Genomic DNA, 19,502 nt, shown 5'->3' on the forward strand with positions numbered 1-19,502 from the left:
CCTGTGTTATATTTTATGCCATCCTAATAGTCACTGTCATAAACCCCATCTTGCCGTTCCTCCAGTGGAAATGGTTCACCTCTTGAGTACCTGAGAAGTACATTAAATTTTTCTTCTGTGACTTCGTTCCATATCCCCCTAATTACAGAAAGGTACATGGGATTTCTGCCATATCAATACTTCTAGCAAGAATTTGGACTAGCTTTTGGACTGGCAGGACATTTGTCACTCTGTGACATATATTTGGGAAGGGTCAGAACAAGGGGCTGTCAGTGTCAGAGCCCCAGATCCTGGACAGAAGGTTATGCCAACTAATCACAGTTGAGATGGTTTGTTCCTGAAGGTTGTATGCCTTTTAAAAATTGCTTATTTATATCCTCCCGTCCTTCAGTGTCATAAAATGCACTTGCAGTTCCATTCCCTCTTTAAGCAAATACAAGAAGAAAATTCTGAGCTCTCCTCCCACCTCTGCTGAACAGATGTAGGTTGTAGTGACTTGGAACGCCCTCCCACACTTCTTTTCCAGAGCTGAGAATGGGGTGCTGGGTTGAGCAGGCTTCTGTGCTATACAGCAGAACACTTGGATTAGCTCCTTTTAGAAAGTAAATGTTTATGGAAGCTTTGCTAAACGTAACAGAATGAATGAATATGTGCAGATTACATTACATACCATCCTCTGTAACATTTGCTTGTAATGCATATCATTCAGAGTTACCTATATATGGAAAGCTTTCTGTTGTCTTTAAAAGTGGGTTTCTAATATTTAAATTCTTTCTGATTATAGGAAATACAACGTACTTATGGGAGTTTCTTCTGGACCTTCTCCAGGACAAAAATACTTGTCCTCGATATATTAAATGGACTCAGCGAGAGAAGGGAATCTTTAAACTTGTGGACTCAAAAGCTGTCTCCAAACTATGGGGAAAACACAAAAACAAACCTGACATGAACTATGAGACTATGGGAAGAGCTCTGAGGTAAAAACTCTTGTATCCTTAAGTTATCTACTATAATTTTAAATCTGATTCTTCATTTTGCCTGTAGAAATACAGCAGTTCTGAAATCTTCAAAGCTTTGCCCTTTTTGCTGTCTTAGCTGTTTCAAAAGCATGTCTTGCAGTTCCTGTTGCTTTTTATGTTACCAGTTAATTTGCAATTTAATTCCCAAAGTATATATTTAAAAGGTCATGGTTTTTTTCAGCTAGATCCTTCAAATACTCTGCCAGTGTGCTCTGCCAGCTTCTTTTCCTTACCTTCTCACACTGTAGGTTTCACTGTGGCTACTTCAGATTTTCTTGTTAGCATAGAAGGAGGTTTTGTTTAAAGTCTGTCACTGTGTTGGTTACTACTTATTTGTACTTTTCTTGCAGATACTACTATCAAAGAGGAATTCTTGCAAAAGTTGAGGGACAGAGGCTCGTATATCAGTTTAAGGAGATGCCAAAAAATATAGTTGTCATAGATGATGACAAAAGTGAGTCCTGCAATGAAGATTTGTCAATGCCTACAGATGAGAAGTCATTGGAAAGAGTGTCTTTATCTGCAGAAAACCTTTTAAAAGCAGCAACCTCTGCACGCGGAGGAAAAAATTCCTCTCAGTTAAGCTGTACCAGAACAGAAAAAGCAGTCACCAGAGTTGTGAATATTGCCACACCAGCACATGATACGTCGTCATCTCGTCCCTCAACTACCACTACTACTGTCCCAGCAACAACAGCTCCCAGGTTTGTATTAACGTGGCTCGGGCTTATCATTTGCTAATGACAAGCAATTTTGTGGTTAGGAAGCTGTCTTTTAGTTAGTTTTTCGGTTTAGGTTTTAAATGTTGGAAATAGTTTCTGATTTGCAATTAGCAGTGTAACACGATAGAGTACTGTGAAGGTCTAGTTTATGAGATCAGAGCCAACTGTCAATATGCTTGCCCTTGAGTGTATTTTAAAATTATGTAGAGAGAGGAAGGGGGAAAAAGAAATATGAATGCTGCTAGATTTCCAAAGTCCTATTGCTAGAAGCGTGAAAGATTGTGGTTTTGATTTTTTTTTTTTTCTTTCTCGTAAAGAAGCAGTTTAAAATCTGTAAATCCTAGATTTGTCAATCCCTGTTGTCATCTCTAATGGTGCCTTGTGTTTTGGCTTAAACACACACATCTTTATTTTGCAGGACTGTACGTGTGGCAATGCAAGTGCCTGTTGTGATGACCTCTCTGGGACAGAAAATCTCAACCGTGGCAGTGCAGTCAGTAAACGCAGGGTCACCGTTAATAACCAACACAAGTCCAACAACAGCCACAGCTCCAAAGGTAGTAATCCAGACAATCCCTACTGTGATGCCAACCTCTGCTGAAAACGGAGAGAAAATCACAATGCAGCCTGCCAAAATCATTACAATCCCTGCCACGCAACTTACACAGTGTCAGTTACAAACAAAAACGGGCCTGTCTGGGTCAGGAAGTATTAACATTGTGGGAACCCCGTTGGCTGTTAGAGCACTAACCCCGGTGTCCATAGCTCATGGGACACCAGTAATGAGACTATCGGTGCCTGCTCAGCAGGCGTCTGGCCAGACTCCTCCCAGGGTGATTAGTGCAGTTATAAAAAGTCCAGAAGTTAAACCAGACACAGCGGCTTTAAAACAGGAATGTGAAGTGAAGACGCTGCAGCTGGTAAAAGAAGAGAAGCCGGTGGATGGAAGCAAGACTGTGACCCACGTAGTAGTAGTTAGCACGCCCTCAGCTATTGCCCTTCCTGTAACAATGAAAACAGAAGGAATCATAACGTGCGAGAAATGAAGAATAGGTTGCTTTCAGCATGGACTTCTAGACTGTTACGGTTTTGAATATATTGACATAATTGGGGGAGGGAAGTGGATGTGATCACGAAGTCGAAAAGGAGAGTTTTGAAATGTTAATAAACATGCATATGTTGAAGACATACTGGAAAAAAATTTATTTTCCCGTGTTTCAGTGGGAATAGAACCACATTGTTATACTGACATAAACTGCCTCTTCCAGTTGGGAAACAGCTGAACCTATGGAAAAGGAAAGATAGAGGGACTGAACAGGGACCAAACAGTTCACTACGTTACCCGTTAGCAAGTTACACTAAGACCTGGAACACTAAAAGAGAGTTGTGTGAGAGGTTTGCCTTGGTTTTTAGTTTTCAGGGGAAGAGGAAAGTCCCATTGTTACAAATGGCAAATTCGATGCATTTTATATGCATACCAGCAATTACTACTGTGTGCCCACAGTACTCAACTGGTGCTATGTGAAAAACTCTGCTACTAGGTGTTGTAGAATGTGAAATAAAGGAGAAGATTAAAGAGCTTCTAAAAGAAGACAGAGACCTAGAGGGAATTTTTGTATCATACAGCTTAAGCAGATTCAAAATGAAAGCCTTAGACTGATTTTCAGTTATCTTTCTTGAAATAAGCTAATGGCTTGTTTGTGTAAAGCTTTTTTATTAAAACAAATTTTTTAAAAATCTTGTACCTAGCACAGTATTGTTATAGAATTACATGTAACATATTTTGTATGGTAGTTAAAAGTCTGTCTAAATTTCTTAATTGTGGACAAAATAGCAGCAGGCTTTCTGCCTTCTGCTGTAACATGCCTGTGTCTCTCACTTAGCCTTGACATCCATGCATACATTTCAGTTTCAGCTCTACTCTGTCACTTGAAAGGTCACGCCCAGCATGAGCTTTTGTCAGGTAGTTCTAAACCTGTAAATTTTTTTTAGTTGAAGTTAAGAGGGAAGTACCAGTGTTCAGAATGAACTATAATAGTTTGTATATTCAACATTTGAAGTATATTCTATTTTGTTGTACTCTTGTTTCAAAGTGTATTCAAGTAGGTTTTACTGAAATATAGAAATGAAATTTAATGGTGTTTGGTCTGCTTTTTATTATATTTTTTTTTTCTTTCAACCTATTAACCTTCTTTTCCGCTTATTTGAAATCTTCCAGGCATTCAGCCTAAGATAGCTGATACAGTGTGGAAGTTTGGAACTCCTCACTACACCAGGACTCCAAACGGCTGACCAACTCTCGCACAGTACACTGAAATATTTTTCATTGACATATCTGAGAAGCTTGTGGTAGATGGTGAGGCAACTTCTGACAGGGGTCTAGTTCTCTTACGCTTTTTCAGGATGGTGAGCATACGCAGTGTTCTTCTGTTGTGGCTAATCACGTGAGTGCTTGGGAATAATGAGTAGAAGTTACTGCCCTCGAGCTGACAGGCAATAACTTTGCGGGCTCTCCTGATTTTTTCAATGCAAAAAAGACAGGGTTGACTTATAAACGACTCTGAGAATCAATAACTTCTAGAGCTCTGTGAACTACCCGATTACTCCTCCAGATAAACCTTAATTTCCTAAGGCTGCACTGCAAAGGAAAGGTAGAAATGAGCAGACCTGGCTACTCCAGTGCACTGATCTCTGATGATCTCATAGAGGCAACCTGGAAGTACCAGTAGCTAGAAACTGTGCAAAAAGAGAAATACTGACTTATACTGCTGGTCCTTCAGATGTTGTTGCCATTGACATTTCCAACTGTTAACGTTAAATTTTGGCTTCAGCACAAATACATGAGTTTGGGTAGGTGGTTTGGTTTTTTTTTTTTTCAGAATTGAAGTATCTAAATAGATCTTGCAATTGCACTGAAGCTAAGGGTATCATGATACGTTACTACAGGTTAAGGGTATCATGATATGTTATTACAGGGTAAAAGCTCGGGTGAGAACACACAGTACACGGATTACTCCATAGTTGCGGTCCATGTGCAAGAGTTTGGCTTAAAGTAGATGCAGGGTACCTTACCGTGCTTTCATGGACACCACACTGGCACTAAAACAGTTACTGGAGAAGCAGCACATCAGCTCGTGGTTGCCCAGTGGCACCCCCAGTTCCTAGTGGGATGCCCTGGAAAGTCTTCAGAGCAGGAGCTTGGGTAATCTTGAAGTAATTTAAGTCTGAATGACCATCTAAGTACTGCATGCCTGGAGGAGCAATTTTAACAGAAATCTGGAATGGAGGTCTTCAGCAGTGACAGAGGAGACCAGAATTCAATACTTACTTTGGAGTTTATTTTTTTACTTTTAATACTGAAAAATTATTACCTCTAGACTCTTAGCAGTAAGCCCCATTCTTCCCTTTGGTAAGAAACGCAGGGATAGCTCAGTACAGCCAGGCCAGTGTGTGTGTAACTCTGAAACTCTTTCTGAAAAGGGGATTATTTTTCATTCTCTAAGCAGGGAAGCAGAGTTTAAGAACAAATGAATGAACAAGCTGAAGCAGGTAAAAAAGTGGGATGTAGAAGGCAGCAATCCCTTCCGCTAGCAGTTAACCCAAAGAAGCAAAGGTCATTACACAGATAAGCTGTGTTTCTGGCCTGGGGTAGAGAGTAAAGACTCCTTCACAGGAGGAAATGTGAAAGAAGGAAGATTATGTTGCCGAGAAGAGGTAGGACAGAAAGGGAAGCAGGGGGAAACTGGGCAATGAGGTTGACGGATTTGATAGTCTGAGAGGCTCTAATGTTCTGGGTAAAGGGGAATGGAGCGGTGTGAAGGAAGGCATGTAGAACGAATCAGAGCTAGAAGATGAGAGAAAAAGTAATAGCATTTTTAAACCCACATTTTAAGTCTTTTCTTTAAGAAATCCTTTTCTAAGTGGCTGTTACGTGATCGTATATGAAAGAGATGTGTTATCTCAGAGCATGAAATGTCTGTCTCTGGAGTATTTGTAGTTGAGACCTTTCCGACACCTAATTTAGATACACTGGAAGTCAAATGGGGACAAACTCTTCCTGGAAATAGACAAAGATCTCCAGCTGATGATCTCCTCCTCTTAAGTTAGAGCCAAGACTTCATCACGTAATGGCAAAAACGAAAGGAATGAAGGTGCACAACTCTGCTGCTGGTGAGATGGGCAGCTCGCAGCCGTGCTCTGAGGTGCTCCGGTTACTGTCGGTGCTGCGTCTTGCCACGGAACTGGGGATGGTCCTTTGGCTCTCTCCCCTGGCCACCCGGTGAGTGGCACACACGCTGCTGGCTGCCGGAGGATATTTAGCAGAAGTTCCTCAAGTGCTGTGAGAATCTCGGTCTGTGTGAGGATGCGCTGTAACTGAAACGGAAAAGGTACTTAACCCAGCTTCAAACGGTGAAGACCCTTTTTGTTGTGCTTTTGTACTCCTCACTGTTTTTTTAATTTAGCTGCTAGTGAGAGTCACAGACAGGCTTTTTGTCACAGTCGGGCAGTGATTTCAGCATAACTGCTTAAGGACAGCCCTTCGGCATTGCATTGTGTGCATGTGGTTCCTCTGAGTTGTTCTGAGACCTGTTTGTTCTTCAAAGGTGGTATGGAATCTAGGCAACAAGCCACACTTCTTACAAGAGGCAGCCTCTCCCTGGGGATTTCTGCAGCTAAAGTGGCAGGGGGGCCAGGTTCCCACCCGAAACTGAAAATCTCAGGTCATTCTCTAGGTCTGTGCAAGCTTGCTCTTCAACGTGCTGCTTTATGCTGGCATAAATAATTACCCTGCAGGAAAGAAATGTTTTTACTGGTGGTGTTGGAGGATGTGACCTCAGGATGAGGGAGCTTTGGTCAGGTTTGAAACATCTGAAACAGACAAAGGAATGCTAAAACGTTGAAGAAGTTAGTATCTAGCTGTACTGCTAGACTTTTGCAATCCCATTTTAAAATCTATTATTTGGTCCGTGTGTGAAAGCTGGACCACCTTTTACAGCTGAAGCTGGTGGCTCACGGAGAAGGGTCCAGGCTTAACTCGTTCTTGGCAAGCAGTAGCTTTTCTAGATGTGTGAATGGAGTGGCACTCTGGTGTGAAGAGGCTTTTTACAGAAGACATTGAGACATAGTCATGTTATCACTGATTTTACAGATAAAAACACAAACATTTTTATTTTTCAAATATCTACTACTGTAAGCTATAGGATAGACAGGGTAATGCTGTGTAATCCACAGGAAAAACATGTAACTTTGAGTTGCAATTCGGAATAAAGATCCGAATATCAAAATTTCTGGGTTGTGGCAAGAAAAGTTGAAAGGGGAACCCCATCCCAGAGCCCACTGTTTTTGTTACTCTCTCTTGGACAGAGTTCGTCTTGCTTAGCAAAGGGTTCTGTGCCTTGACACAACTCAAGTGATCGGGGTAAAGCATGCTGCAGGGAAGGCTGAGCTCTTGGGATCCTCTGCTAATTGGTTTCATTAACTTTAGGGCTTTGGAAAATTACGTCTGAGCTGATCAAGGATCAGTGAGCCAGGGGCAGTCAAGAGTCGGTGAGAAAGTGGAGAGGTGCCTGAAGCCTCAGTCCTTACGCACCGTGACACGTGCAGCAGGGATCGCAGGTATGTTTGAAGATTGTCACAGCCAGAACAAGCTAAATTCAATTTCTGCCTCAGAGAGACAGTTCAAAGAGCAGGTATTAAGCTTATTAAGTGAAGAAGATCCAAGTGACACTATCTACTTCTGATCTAATTGTTCTCCAAGAGAGATAGTGTTTTAATAAGCTTGCAACAGCTTCAGCCTTTCAGCAAATTAAATAAGTGGGTCATTTCTTCCTTCAGATAGCTTGAGGGTGAGGGAAAACTGTCGCTGCTAAAGCTAATGCAGCTTTTATTCAAGATTAGAGCAAGGGATCTGTTGAGACTTTTTTTAGCTTTGGTGTGCTTATAAGGGAGACAGCCACAAGAAGAGCTTTGAAGACATTTTTACTGTAAGAGTCATACTGCTACGTAGGAAAAAAAATTAAAAACCCTCCTGCTTCTTCCTATGAAAAATATTTAGTGTACTGATATTTATAGCAGGCAAAAGCATTTCAGTGCTGCAGGCCTGCCTCTTGCTGAATAAAACAAAGCAAGAGCAATATTTCACTTAAGCTTTCCAAAAGAGTCTGTCTGTAAAACAGAAGTACTGGAATAAAAGGGTGAGGCTGACTGGGAACAAGTTACCTGCTAATTTCTGCATCTTATCTACCTTTTACTACAATCCAGCAGGAAGGGTTCACTGTTGTGCTTATAGCAGGGATGTGTGATTTTCTGGCTATGATAATATTAAGAATTGCCTTGTGATGGGGAGAGTTCCCAGCCTTTTCTCAGTTATTCCACCCTCCCCTAGCCTTCGAAATTACCCTTTAAGGACATGAAGCAGTGAACATCTACTGTCACGTGTCCAGGGTGAAATAAGAATCCCAGCCCTTTCCACTTCGGAAGAGCTCTGCAGTGATGGCAGAATCACACAAATCATGCCATTTCCCCACCGTCTGGTTTCTTTTGTAGGAGAGTTAGTGTTGAAAGCAAGGGTCCGAGTAAAATGGCATAAGAATCGTCCAGATGCCAAATATCATCACTTTGTGAGAGTGGTGGTGGGACCTCTGTAGCTGTGATAGTGTAGCTCCTGCTGGTAAACAAATCCTGCCATAATCGGTGCTGTGGCTCTGTGCCCTGGCAGTGTGGTGACACAGTACCACATTGATGGACACCCTCGGCTGGCCTTAGGGAAACGGAGTAAAATGGAAATTAAGGGCTTTTTGTTGTTGTTGGGTGGTTTTTTTGGTTTGTTAGGGATGTTTTTGTTTTAGTTTTCTAAATACAGATGTGAGTACAGTGTTATCCTTGCTCTCAAGTCACAGCTTTCTACCACAAGTGTAACTTCTTCCAGGAACTGCCAAAAGGGCCTGAATGGAAACTTCATCTTCTAGTGGGACTTTTTGTGGTAGACGAGCAAGGATTTGACTTATTAAAGGTACCATCTTATAGGTCTACATTGTGGTGTTGCTTTCAGAAGTGCTAACTTACAGCTGACTAGATACCTCCATTAACGGGCAATTGTATTTTTTTCTCCTCCTTGCAAAGACTGTTTGAGGTAAGATCCTAAGAGAAGAGAACCCTGAAGGAGCAGCACTGCAGCTCACCCCCTCAGAGAAAACCGAGGGCAGCCAGCACCATAAAAAGGAAGTGGTCTCAGTCTAGTCGGTATGAAAAGCTTATGGCAGGGATGCTCAAAGGTCTGATTTTCTGTGGGGCGTTAGGAGCGTCTCATCTCTGGCCCAGTATCTCCCCCAAAGGAACCACCCCTTCTGGCTTCCAGGGACATAGTTTGCTCTTTCTGAGACTTCAGCTGGAGGGAGCTCTGGCTGGCAGTAGTCAGTATGTCACATCTGCCTGGTGGGAGTATTCACTGAGGATGTCGGTCCTTTCTGTCTGGGAAATTGCAAATCCATGCTTGCTAGAGGAGTCCTGCATCCCAGGCTGGTTAGAGGGGCCCCAGCTCCTCTGCTTGGAAGCAGATCATCACCCTCATCCTGCAAGGGTCAGGAACACCTGCAGAGCGTGACACAGCTGTGTGACACAGCTGTGCAACACAGCACTTCATTCCTTTAAAAGGGAAGGTGTTTGTGTGGCAATTTGGGACTTCCAGTTGCCAGACTGTATTTTACTTACCAGCAACACAAGTGCAATAATTTATGGGCTGTGTAAAGCACATACCTGTGGCATTTTTTGCTCTTCAAATGAGGTTTTAAAAGAAAGTGACAAGTAACACTTGCCTGTTTGGCGTGCTTAGCAGCCCTCAGGGAGGAATACTTGCCCCCTGCTTTGCAGTACTGGCCAGGTTTGTAGTTCCACACAACTGTCAGAGCAATATTTACAGTAATACAAGGTCTAGGCTTCATCTGTAGCCAGGGGAGAGAGCAGCCTAACACAGCTAAAGGTAACTCCCCTCCCTACAGACTTGCTGTGGAATTTGGGCATTTCAGGTCTAAGAAAGAGCGCTTGCCATGAAAGCAAAGCAGCCGTGTCCACTTGTGAGATGAGGACTGTGGGGTCTGGGGAGAGAGCTCTGGAATGGGCAGCATCACCACTAACTTGAAGCTTGAACACTCACTAGTTGAGGCAGATCACCTAATTATGATAGGGAAGTGAAAAAGATGGCAGTAGAGACATTACTTTTTTTTTTCCCCCCCAAAGACTTTTATTAATAAACACCTGGAACATTTAAGAGTTATTACAGGCCTTACTTTACATGGAAGTACTGCTTTATTTGCTCTGCCTCATCTTTCCCAACTATCGAAATGTCAGCCCAACTCCAACTGTTGTCCCTCTTCCCTCCTCTCTCCCTACCTCCTTTTCCCAGCACAGTGGCACATTTACAATCCATATAGGCAGTACCTATTTCATACCCATGGGTTACTAGACTAACACGGCTCTCTTGTAGCCTAGGTGCTTAGCCAGAGTTCCCCTGGGCCACAGAGAAAGGCTCCTGAACACTGTTGCTGCATGATTTTAAGTCGGGTGCAGGATCACCAATAAATAAAATTTATCTTCTAACAGGTTCCAGTGTAGCTTTAGATTCTGAAGATAAATAAAAGAAAATCTTTCAACATGAAGATTGGCCCTTTACTGAAACAGCAAGATGGACGAGACTACAAATTTAAACCATTTAGAAAAGTAATACTCAAAGCAGAGGAGGAAATACTCCTGGTTGGTGTGTCCTCTGGAGGGAAGCACAGAAGAGACAAAGGTAAGAGTCACCGTGTATACATACCTACAGGCCCTGCGTGTGTAACGGACACATGCACATCCATCTGGTAAAAGTGAGGATATCAATACATGACGTAGAATAGTTAGCCTCTGTTTCCTCACCTGCTCTTACTGGAGGGGCCCTTTCTCACACTATGCTATTATCCATGCACCTTTAATGAAATCGTCATCTCCAGTCATGTAAAACACATAGCGTGAGCTTAGACTTGTTCAAGTTTAAACCGCATTAAACTTCCTTTGTATTGCAACAGAAAAAGATTTAAGAGAATCTCACCGTGTAGTTGAGCCTCGTTCCCTTTGGTACTTGCACAACCTTAATATGAAATAAATAAAATAAGCATGCTGTCAGGGCAAGTTGTTTTACAAACACATGTGTTTTGATTTAAATACTAAGGCCTCCACATTCATTAGAGGATTAAATCCTTAAACACAGGGGTTAGTGAAAGGATAAAGCTCATTTGCCTTCCGGTTCTTAAACCCCGGCGTGGCAAGAACACCATGACAAGAACACTGACTCCTTTCTTCCTCCCTTGGAGGCTCCAGATTAACAAGGGCTGAATGGCAAGGGTAACCCCAAACAAGTGCCCGAAATAATGTTTAGTCAACAGTATCTCCTCATCTTTCAATAGCTCCCAGCTCCAAAAGTTTTCTCGAAAATAAAACAGTGGTGAGTCAAGACACTGCACTACCAGGTGGTGTTCCAACCCATTACAGCAGTCTGTCAGGGTCTTGATTAAAACTAAAGTCACACACCAGGGACAGGTGATCGGAAGGGTAATTGAATGATGGCAACCTGTTGGGCCCAATTTGCTCTTCAGTCAGCAAGCCCAGGGCTGAGTTCACATTCAAGGCATGCTGGGAATACCAGATATAATCCAGTGTGTGCCGGCACTCTCCCGAGGGTCGGATCTTCCAGGTGGTGTACGGAGGCTCTGACTGCCCATCGGGGCTCAGCAGCTTGTAGGCGCTGTTTAAATTGAGGCTGGAGTTGGAAAATTCTCTGTAGACCTCCTCAGTTGGCTCCGCGTTGAAGTCTCCGCAGATGATCAGAGGGATCTTCGCACCTTCGGTGATGTTCTTCAGGTTCTGGAGCAGATCGCAGCCTTGGGCGGACCGAAACCTCTCCCAGCCGGTACGGGCTTTCAGGTGGGTGACGGCAATGCAGAACAGTCTTCCAGTTTCATTGCACTTCAGCGTCTGAGCTATGGCCACTTGGTTGGTCTTCAGCTTCATGGCGGTCAGACGGATGTTGGAGCTGTTGATGAGCTCAAAGCGGTCTTTGAGGAAAAACAAGGCGCAGCCATCTGGCCCGTTGTTCTGCTCCACATCTAGGCACGGGGACCATGGCTTCGGGAGGAAAGTACACTGGTAGCCCAGTCGGCTGAGGAGTGGCTCGAAGGTGTCAAAGTAATGGTCGACTTCTTGCAGGCACAAGATGTCAGGCTTGTACGCAAGGATTTCCTCCAGGATGAGGCACTTCCTCTCTTCCCATTTCAGAGCTTCCATGGGGCACTGAACAAAGTTGTCTTTGCCTTCTCCGAGAGCTGAAATTAGCAGAGGGGAAGAGAAAAAAAAAAAAGAAAAAAAAAGAAAAAAAAAGTTACTGATAGCTAAAATGGATAAAAAAAAGGATAGTCTTCCTCCAGGTTTCGCGGAGGCCAAAGGCTCTGCTCTTAGGAGCCAGCTGCCACCTTGCAGCAGCCAGTGGTGGCCTGTAGCCCCCCAGGAGAGCAGGCTGGCTGTCGCACTGCAAAGAGGTTATAATGGGAAGCGGCGTGAGGCTTTCGCCACATTTTGCTTTTTCTGTAAAATGGGTCCACATCAGTTCACGTGCAGGTGACGGGCCTTTCAGGAGTAGCTGCTGACTTTAAGGGTGCCAGGCTTGCCAATGGGTGTGAGAACCCCGTCTCAAACTGAAGTCTCTCCAAAAAATTAAGTTCCCTTTACAGATACAAATTAGATGAAAGACTTCCCCACCCCCCCACCTTCCCAAAAGTCACTACACTGTGGCAAGTGCTTCCACATGCGGCTGCCACAGAAAAAGCAGTGGGATAGGAGTGATTTAACTGCAGAATGTTAAGGCAGTCCCTGTGTGGGGCATTTCCCACCCCAAAAGATTTTAAGATGAGGCTGTTGCATAAGTCAACTTGCAGCCTTGATTTCAGGGGTCTGAGAAAAAAAAATAATAAAACCAGTTAAAATTATTTTTAAGAATTAAGAATTCCTGTAACAGATCTGAATTCCCTGAATAGTTCATGGATAAACTAATTAGAAAACTGTAGAGAAGCTTTACAAAGAATAAAACTTATGGAAGGGTGAGTCTTTTCTAGGGGTTTCATCTAAAAGCGATGGGCCACAGCTCTTTGAATATACCGTGTCCAGTTAAGACAGGCATTCAGAGCTACCTTTGGCATCACAGCTGCAAGGAGAGATCTTTTTTCCTTTCCTGCAGAACAGAAGGCGAGCCGCTATTTCAAGAAACTGAAAATTCCCCCCCCTCCCCGGCCCTCAGTCAGCTGTGCCTCAGATAATCCACCTCTCCCCCATTGCTCTGCCCATCCCAGGCACGCTTCATTAGGTAGGCATTTAAAGGGTTTTCATTGCTGCGTTTTATCTCAAGGTCACACCTTGATCTTAAAGGCGGCCCCTACCTTGGGCGAGAATGTTCCACTGCATGACCCGAATGGGGCGGTGGTTACTGACAGCGTTTTTCTTCAGGTCCACAAAGTCCCTCTGAAACCGAGGTGGCCGTTTCTGCAAAACGATCTGACATTCCTCCAGCAAATCCTTGGGGTCTATAGGGTCCAGTCGTGCCGAGTCCGCCTGCTCCAGGCAGTCCTGGTGCTGGGACACGGCACTGCTGCTCAGCGTCTTGGCGAGCGCGCTGTAGAGCCGGCTGGTGCTGTTTCCCATGGAACACACTGGAAAAGAAAAAAAAAAAATGGTGTTAGAGATGTCCACCATGACTCTTCCCAGCACTTAAGTGCCTTAGATAACCTTGTTAACAGTGCCAGCAACTTGTGGTTTGTGCAGGAGCCTGCTCCTGAACCTGAGATAAAAGAAGAAGGATGCAGAGGTAGGGTTAGTTCTGTCTCATCGTGTTTTGCTCATTATCAGGGGCTGCAGCATGGGAACCGCCTGGTTTAAGACACGGTGCAGGTGTCTTCTAAGGGAAGAAAGGCCCCTTTCATCCAGAATAGCAGGGCTAAGATTAACTTCTGCAGGTGTTGTAGGAAACAGAATAGAGTGTACTTTTTCCCACCTGACAGAGGAGAGAGCCCAGCAGGCAGACAAATTATGCCAGCTCCTTATTTCACGTGCAGCACCTGTCTGTAACGGAGACAGCGCCCCGCTTCATGGTAAGCCGCAGAGGAGTTTGCACAGAGCTCACCATATTCCCACCCATCTCGGCAGCAAGTCCCTGGCGCAGCCACGCGTGACCTTACAACTCTTCCAACCCTTCCTCGGGTTGCTCTGAAGTGCCACCCTTTGCCGTGTGTGCCCTGTCCCACGCTCGGCACCCTGCCCGAGTAGCGTGCCTGGGCGCTTGTTTTCCCTTCGACTGCGGGCAGGATGAGCAGCGCTTGCACCACAGCGACTTGCACAAGAGGCAACGCTGACGGGAGTTCTCTTGTTGCCTCAACTTATTTACCCTGAGTGTATTTTGCAAAGGGGATCTTTAGCAAAAGAACTTCGGTGTTGCATTGCTGTTGGCCCACGGCAGATTTTAACAAAGCTTATTTGTACCTTTGAGTTACTTAAAAAGGGAAAAGACTCGTCATCTTGCAGCAGATTTGGGGCACTACCCAACACACTCACGGGTTCAGCCTTTGCTGGCCTGAACAGCGTTATAAACAGTAAGAGCTGGTGACAGACCTGGCTAGAGGGGACAGCAGGAAGATGGAAGCCTTAACAGCTCAATAAACATACTTATGAGGAGTAAAGGAGAAAAGAAAGACCCTGCAGCAGGAGCCTCATGTCCTTGTCTTTAAGAAAATGGGTACTTTTAACATATGTTGTTGTGTTTGTGTAAGCCAGCAGAACAGTGTGTCTGAACAGTTCAAAGAAAGTTGGAAATTGGGAATTTAAATTAGATGTAGGACATCTCTCCCCATCTCCATCTTTTTAGTTCAAGTACCAGGAGTTCCTCAAACTGAAATGCGAGGTTGGGCTCACAAGCATGAACCCCATTTCAATGGGAACTGTGTTTAAAACATTCCAGTTTCTGCAGTCTTTCAGTAGTTTACAATTTTTGTCAAGAAGCCAGGTACAGCTGTAAGTGGGAGAAATGCCATTTAATGGTGAGGGAAACGGGCCCAAACATGAAATCCCCAAGCAGGGCCCTGACAGAGCTGCGAGGGGATGGGGAGCAGGAACGAGAGCATGCTCTGTACTGGTTACAGCTCACACACCACCAGAGCTGCCAGGCAGCCACGCAGAAACCCAAAGAAATCAATAGAGCTTTTTAATGAAAGCTCCACAGGAAGCCTATTTTTTGGGGTAGGTACAACCCGTAGGTAAGTGCTGCAACTGGAGAGAAGTAACACGGTGCTTTCTGCTACCTCGGGGATGCCGACAGCAGCCACGAGCCCTAAATCCACATGCCTGCCCTTCCCTCCAGGCACAGGGAAGCCCACGTGGAGGCAGTACCTTCTGCACAGCCCCTGCCATGCCATGGATGAACATGGCTCATGCAGGGCTCTCCAAAGGAATAGCAGGGAGTTTATTCTGCTCCAAGAAGGCCTTAGCAAGAGCCTAGGCTGCTCATTGCTTGACCCGAATCAGATGTTGAAAGGGACACGGTAGCAGCAGGGCCGAGCTAGGTGCAATGCATCTGGAGCCAAAAGTCTGCCCTAAAGCTCCGAGCAGCTTACGTCTGCTGCCGCAGGACAAAGTCTAAGTTCAGCCACGCACCTGCCGAGCTGCAAACAAAGCCAGAGCATCGCCTAAATCTCCCCATCCCTGGGGTCACAGGGAGTCAGGCAGAGCCCAACCGGCACGGGACGTGCTACAGCCCAGTTCTGACAGCTTTCAAAGTCAGTGAGGTCTCAGGAAGGTAGAAGAGCTTCTGTCTTCTTTTGAGAGCCCAGGGAAGGTTGGGCGAAAAGAGGGGCTGGGCTGTAAATCAAACGCTTTCAGGCCTGTCGTAGGCAGCTTGGGAGCCCTCGGCTAAAGGTGGACTCTTGTGGGAAGCCTGCAGCTTAAGATGACTGAGGACCTGCACGACTTCTTTGTCCCCAAAGTGCTGAAACCGTCGCAGCAGAGACTGAATCATTCTGCAGAACAGGGGCCAGACCAGCAACCTGAACACTGGAACTGCAAACACAAAACCCGTTCGTTATTTTTGCAATGCTTAACGTGTCCGTGGCAGCGAGGCAAGTACAAGGTCACCATTCCAAGATCCTTACAGTCCAAGTTAAATGACCTGTAACTTGCTGGGATAACGTCTGCTGCCGGTGCTGTGACACCGCGGTGCTGGTGTACGCAGAGGAACAAGTGGACTCCTGAGCTTGCACTTTAGCAGTGGGTGGTGAACATGGACCCAATTCTCTTGGGGCGGTGTTGCAACAGGGAACACCAGCTCAGCAATTACTATTCAAGGCGCTTAAGATCATAATAAAAAAAGCCTTCCTCTCAGCAAGGCTGGTGCCTCAGCACTGGAAGGGCAGAGCAAGGATTTAAACTGTTCATTAACCTTCAGAAGAAGAGGGTGCAAAGTTCAAGGTTTCTTGTGTCATCCAGCAACAGCACAGAAGAGATGAACTTCTAGGATCTCGGGAGACAAGCAGTCACGGACTTGATTTTAAAGACTTTGCTTCAAAGATGAGGGCTGTAACGTGCGAGGAGGGGGTCAGAGCCAGGGCCCTTACCTTTTGGGTAAGGTGAGCAGCATTCTGGTTTCCCTTCCTTTCCTCTCCTACTTCTCGGTGCTGCTTTTGCCTGGGAGCCCTTACCTTGTTCACCGCAGGGTTTTGGCTCCACCACACCTGCAGCAGTAGTTGCATCAGCCTCCACAGCCGAGGAGGCCGGCAGCAGCTGGAGGTGCCCTCCCTGCAACCCCAATTCTAGGAGAAACTTGGCAGACGCCATCCCCATGTGACAAATCCTATGCTACAGGGTATCGTACTACATGTCTAGCCTTGTTTGGGCCAGCGATGGGATTGCAGCCCCGGGCCACCCGCATTCAAAGCGGCAGTTGCTGCTGCTTGGAGTTAAAGAGTCCCGATTTCGGCCAGATTTAAGACCTAGGCCAGCCAGGACCCTCATAGGGGGGTTTGGAGAGCTCGTCACAGCGAGGGGGGTGTTGTCTAGGTCAGCAGGCAACCCCAGAAAGAGGAAGAAGCCTCAAATTCTGCCCTGAGCAATGCACGGAATCAGTACTTGGCACCAGCTCTGGAATCCCTTTTCCTCATGATTGCTCTAATCGTGGGCTCGACTCTGCCAGCTCCCAGGCACACACGCTCCTCTTCCCTGTAGCTCCATGAAGCTTTAATCCTGCTGTTCATCCCGGCCTGACTTCTACAGCAGAAGTGGAGGCACCCAGCCCCAGCCTGTCTTGTAGACCCCTCCTGTAACAGCACCAGCAAGGAATCATAGAATTGTCTAGGTTGGAGGGGACCTTTAAAATCATCTAGTCCAACCATCAACCTAACTCTGATAAAAAAAGTATCACTAAACCATGTCACTGAGCACTATGTCAACCCATCTTTTAAATCCCTCCAGGGATGGTGCCTCAACCACTTCCCTGGGCAGCCCATTCCAATGCTTAATAACCCTTTCAGTGTAAAAATTTTTCCTAATATCCAATCTGAACCTCCCCTGGCACAACTTGGGGCCATAAATAATAATAAACGCTTTACTCCAACCCCAGCTGAGGGCAGTAGGGAAAGGTGGATCTCCTGCACGCCAGGTGAGTAACACATCCTCAGACATTGCACGGAGGCTGCTGGACTGACCACCTCTCCCACCAGCAGCAGCCTGGAGCAAAAGTGGCTCTAGGTGGAAACCTGCAAACCTGCTCTAGGCAGACGTGCTTTGGCAGGGGGGTTGGACTAGATGATCTCCAGAAGTCCCTTCCAACCCCACATCACTCTGTGATTCTGTGGCTGCTGCCCCCAGCTTTCACCAGGAACCTCTCCTCCTGGTGAGCATTTTTAGCCCCAGTCGGCGGCAAGCCGCTCGCCGGGGCTTCAGGCTGAATCTGGACTGCCGAGGGTGCATCACAGGGCAGCAGGGAGGGAGCGTGGTGCGTGCCAAAGTGCTGTCCTCACACGGACCCTGGGCAGAGCGTGCATCCAAGGACATGCAGGACCCTGAATGCTTTCCAAGTCATTTTGGGAACGAAGAATGGGGAGTAATCATTGATACCTAATGGTACAGGCAAGCAGGGACCTGATGCCTCAGCATCACCCTCCCGAGGGCAAGCCGGGCTTTTCCCACACACTGGCTGTACTGGAAAAAAAAAAACAAACCCACACTCCACTGTGAGTCAAATACATCCCACACAAAGTGCAACGCTGGAAGAGAAGGGAACGGTTCCGCTTGCCAACAGCACGCTGCTGGCGGCAGGATGAAGATGCTGACCCACTCGGGCACCAGGAGAGTTTCCCCAGGAGAATTTGGGTTGGTTCCGAGCAGCCAGCCCGCTTTTGGGCACCGAGCCAGCACTGTCACCCAGCCCTGTCACCACCCCCTCTGCGGGTGGCCTGGTAGCGCCAGGCGCTTTGCCGCCAGATGTCACTTGCTCACGCTTTTAAGGTTTAAAATTAACGGGTCCGGTGCATTTTTGGGATACAGAAAGGCGGCAGAAGCTGCCAGGGGGTGATGTGGGAATGAGAACTCCGATGCCGGGGTGGTCAGCACCTTCCACCCCAAACCGTTCTCGGAGAGGGACTCTCCGTCAGGGAGTGTAGTGACAGGACAAGGGGTAATGGTTTTAAATTGGAAGAGGGGAAATTTAGATATCAGGAAGAAATTCTTTGCTGTGAGGGTGGTGAGACACTGGAACAGGTTGCCCAGGGAAGCTGTGGATGCCCCATCCCTGGAAGTGTTCGAGGCCAGGCTGGATGGGGCTTTGAGCAACCTGGTCTAGTGGGAGGTGTCCCTGCCCATGGCAGGGGGGTTGGAACTCGATCTTTAAGGTCCCTCCCAACTCTAACCATTCTATGATTCCGTTCCGGTCAACCGGAGCCGGCGCTCCCGGAGCCCCCCGGCCTCCGAGCCCGCCCGGTTCCAGCAGGAAACCGCGGGACTACCCTCCCCTGTCCTCCCCCTTCCCCCGGTACCCACCTGTGCGGGGCGGCGCCCCCGGTGCGGGCGGGCCGCCCGCCGCTGCCCGCGGTGCGGCGGGGCCGAGGGGCGGCGGGTGCGGGACGCGGTGGTGCCGCGGCGGGCGGGCGGCGGCGGGGGGAGCGGAGCGGAGGGCGGGCAGCGCCGAGCACAAGCAGCGTACGGGGCTCTGGTACATGCTCCCGGCGGGGCGGGCGGGCGGAGCGGTGCGGGACGGGGCGAGAAGCGGTTCCCGCACCCCCCCCCCGCGGCGGCGCTTATAGAGGCGGCGGCGCCCGGCGCGGCCGGTACATCCGGCACCTACCACTGGCGTCCGGAGCGGGGGGGGGGGGGGGGGGGAGGGGGAACAGGACGGGCACACGGACGCGCCCGCACCGAGCCCTCCCGCACCGTCTCCCGCCACCGCTCCGCGCCTCACACCGCCGCGGGCGCGGAGGTTGCGCCTGGAGGAGGGACCGCGCACACACACAGCCACCCCCCCCACCCCCCTCCGCCGTGGAATGGTCTCGCCCGGCGGAGGTTTTCCGCTGGTGACGTCGGAGAGGGGAGCGTTCTGTTCCCACGGACGTCACGGCGCGGGGGCTGGGTGGCCCCGTGACGTCAGCCGGGGCGGGGGGGGTGGGTGGAAGGAGAGCGGGGCAACCACGCACGCGGGGCTGGTGGC

At 47.4% G+C, this 19,502-nt stretch overlaps 2 protein-coding genes across 9 annotated transcripts in view; one reads left to right on the forward strand and one right to left on the reverse strand.

The window, feature by feature from the left end:
* Positions 1–3,875, forward strand: part of ELF2 (E74 like ETS transcription factor 2) — a 38,885-nt gene extending 35,010 nt beyond the window's left edge. For all 8 annotated transcript variants that reach the window (XM_074155223.1, XM_074155224.1, XM_074155230.1 and 5 more), the window contains 3 exons: positions 785–977; positions 1,370–1,723; positions 2,160–3,875. In XM_074155223.1, the coding sequence (XP_074011324.1) occupies positions 785–977; positions 1,370–1,723; positions 2,160–2,787 (1,175 nt within the window). In that variant the 3' untranslated portion in view covers positions 2,788–3,875. The remainder of the gene's footprint in view (positions 1–784; positions 978–1,369; positions 1,724–2,159) is intronic.
* A 6,096-nt stretch (positions 3,876–9,971) lies between these two features.
* On the reverse strand, positions 9,972–19,016 carry NOCT (nocturnin). The gene is made up of 3 exons (XM_074155232.1): positions 18,839–19,016; positions 13,201–13,470; positions 9,972–12,093 (listed from the first exon to the last, which is right to left on the reverse strand). The coding sequence occupies exons 1-3, from the start codon at positions 19,014–19,016 to the stop codon at positions 11,258–11,260; spliced, it is 1,284 nt and encodes a 427-aa protein (XP_074011333.1). The 3' UTR covers positions 9,972–11,257.
* Positions 19,017–19,502: the final 486 nt, after the last annotated feature.

This window comes from Numenius arquata, chromosome 10 (genome assembly GCF_964106895.1).
Source record: "Numenius arquata chromosome 10, bNumArq3.hap1.1, whole genome shotgun sequence".
Lineage (NCBI taxonomy): Eukaryota > Metazoa > Chordata > Aves > Charadriiformes > Scolopacidae > Numenius > Numenius arquata.

Coding starts and splice junctions, on each gene's coding strand:
- NOCT (XM_074155232.1), bottom strand. CDS start 19,016: ATGTACCAGAGCCCCGTACGCTGCTTGTGCTCGGCGCTGCCCGCCCTC. Junction 13,471..18,838: donor GGGGGCGCCGCCCCGCACAG/GTGGGTACCGGG, acceptor TTTCTTTTCCAG/TGTGTTCCATGGGAAACAGC. Junction 12,094..13,200: donor GTGGAACATTCTCGCCCAAG/GTAGGGGCCGCC, acceptor TGCTAATTTCAG/CTCTCGGAGAAGGCAAAGAC.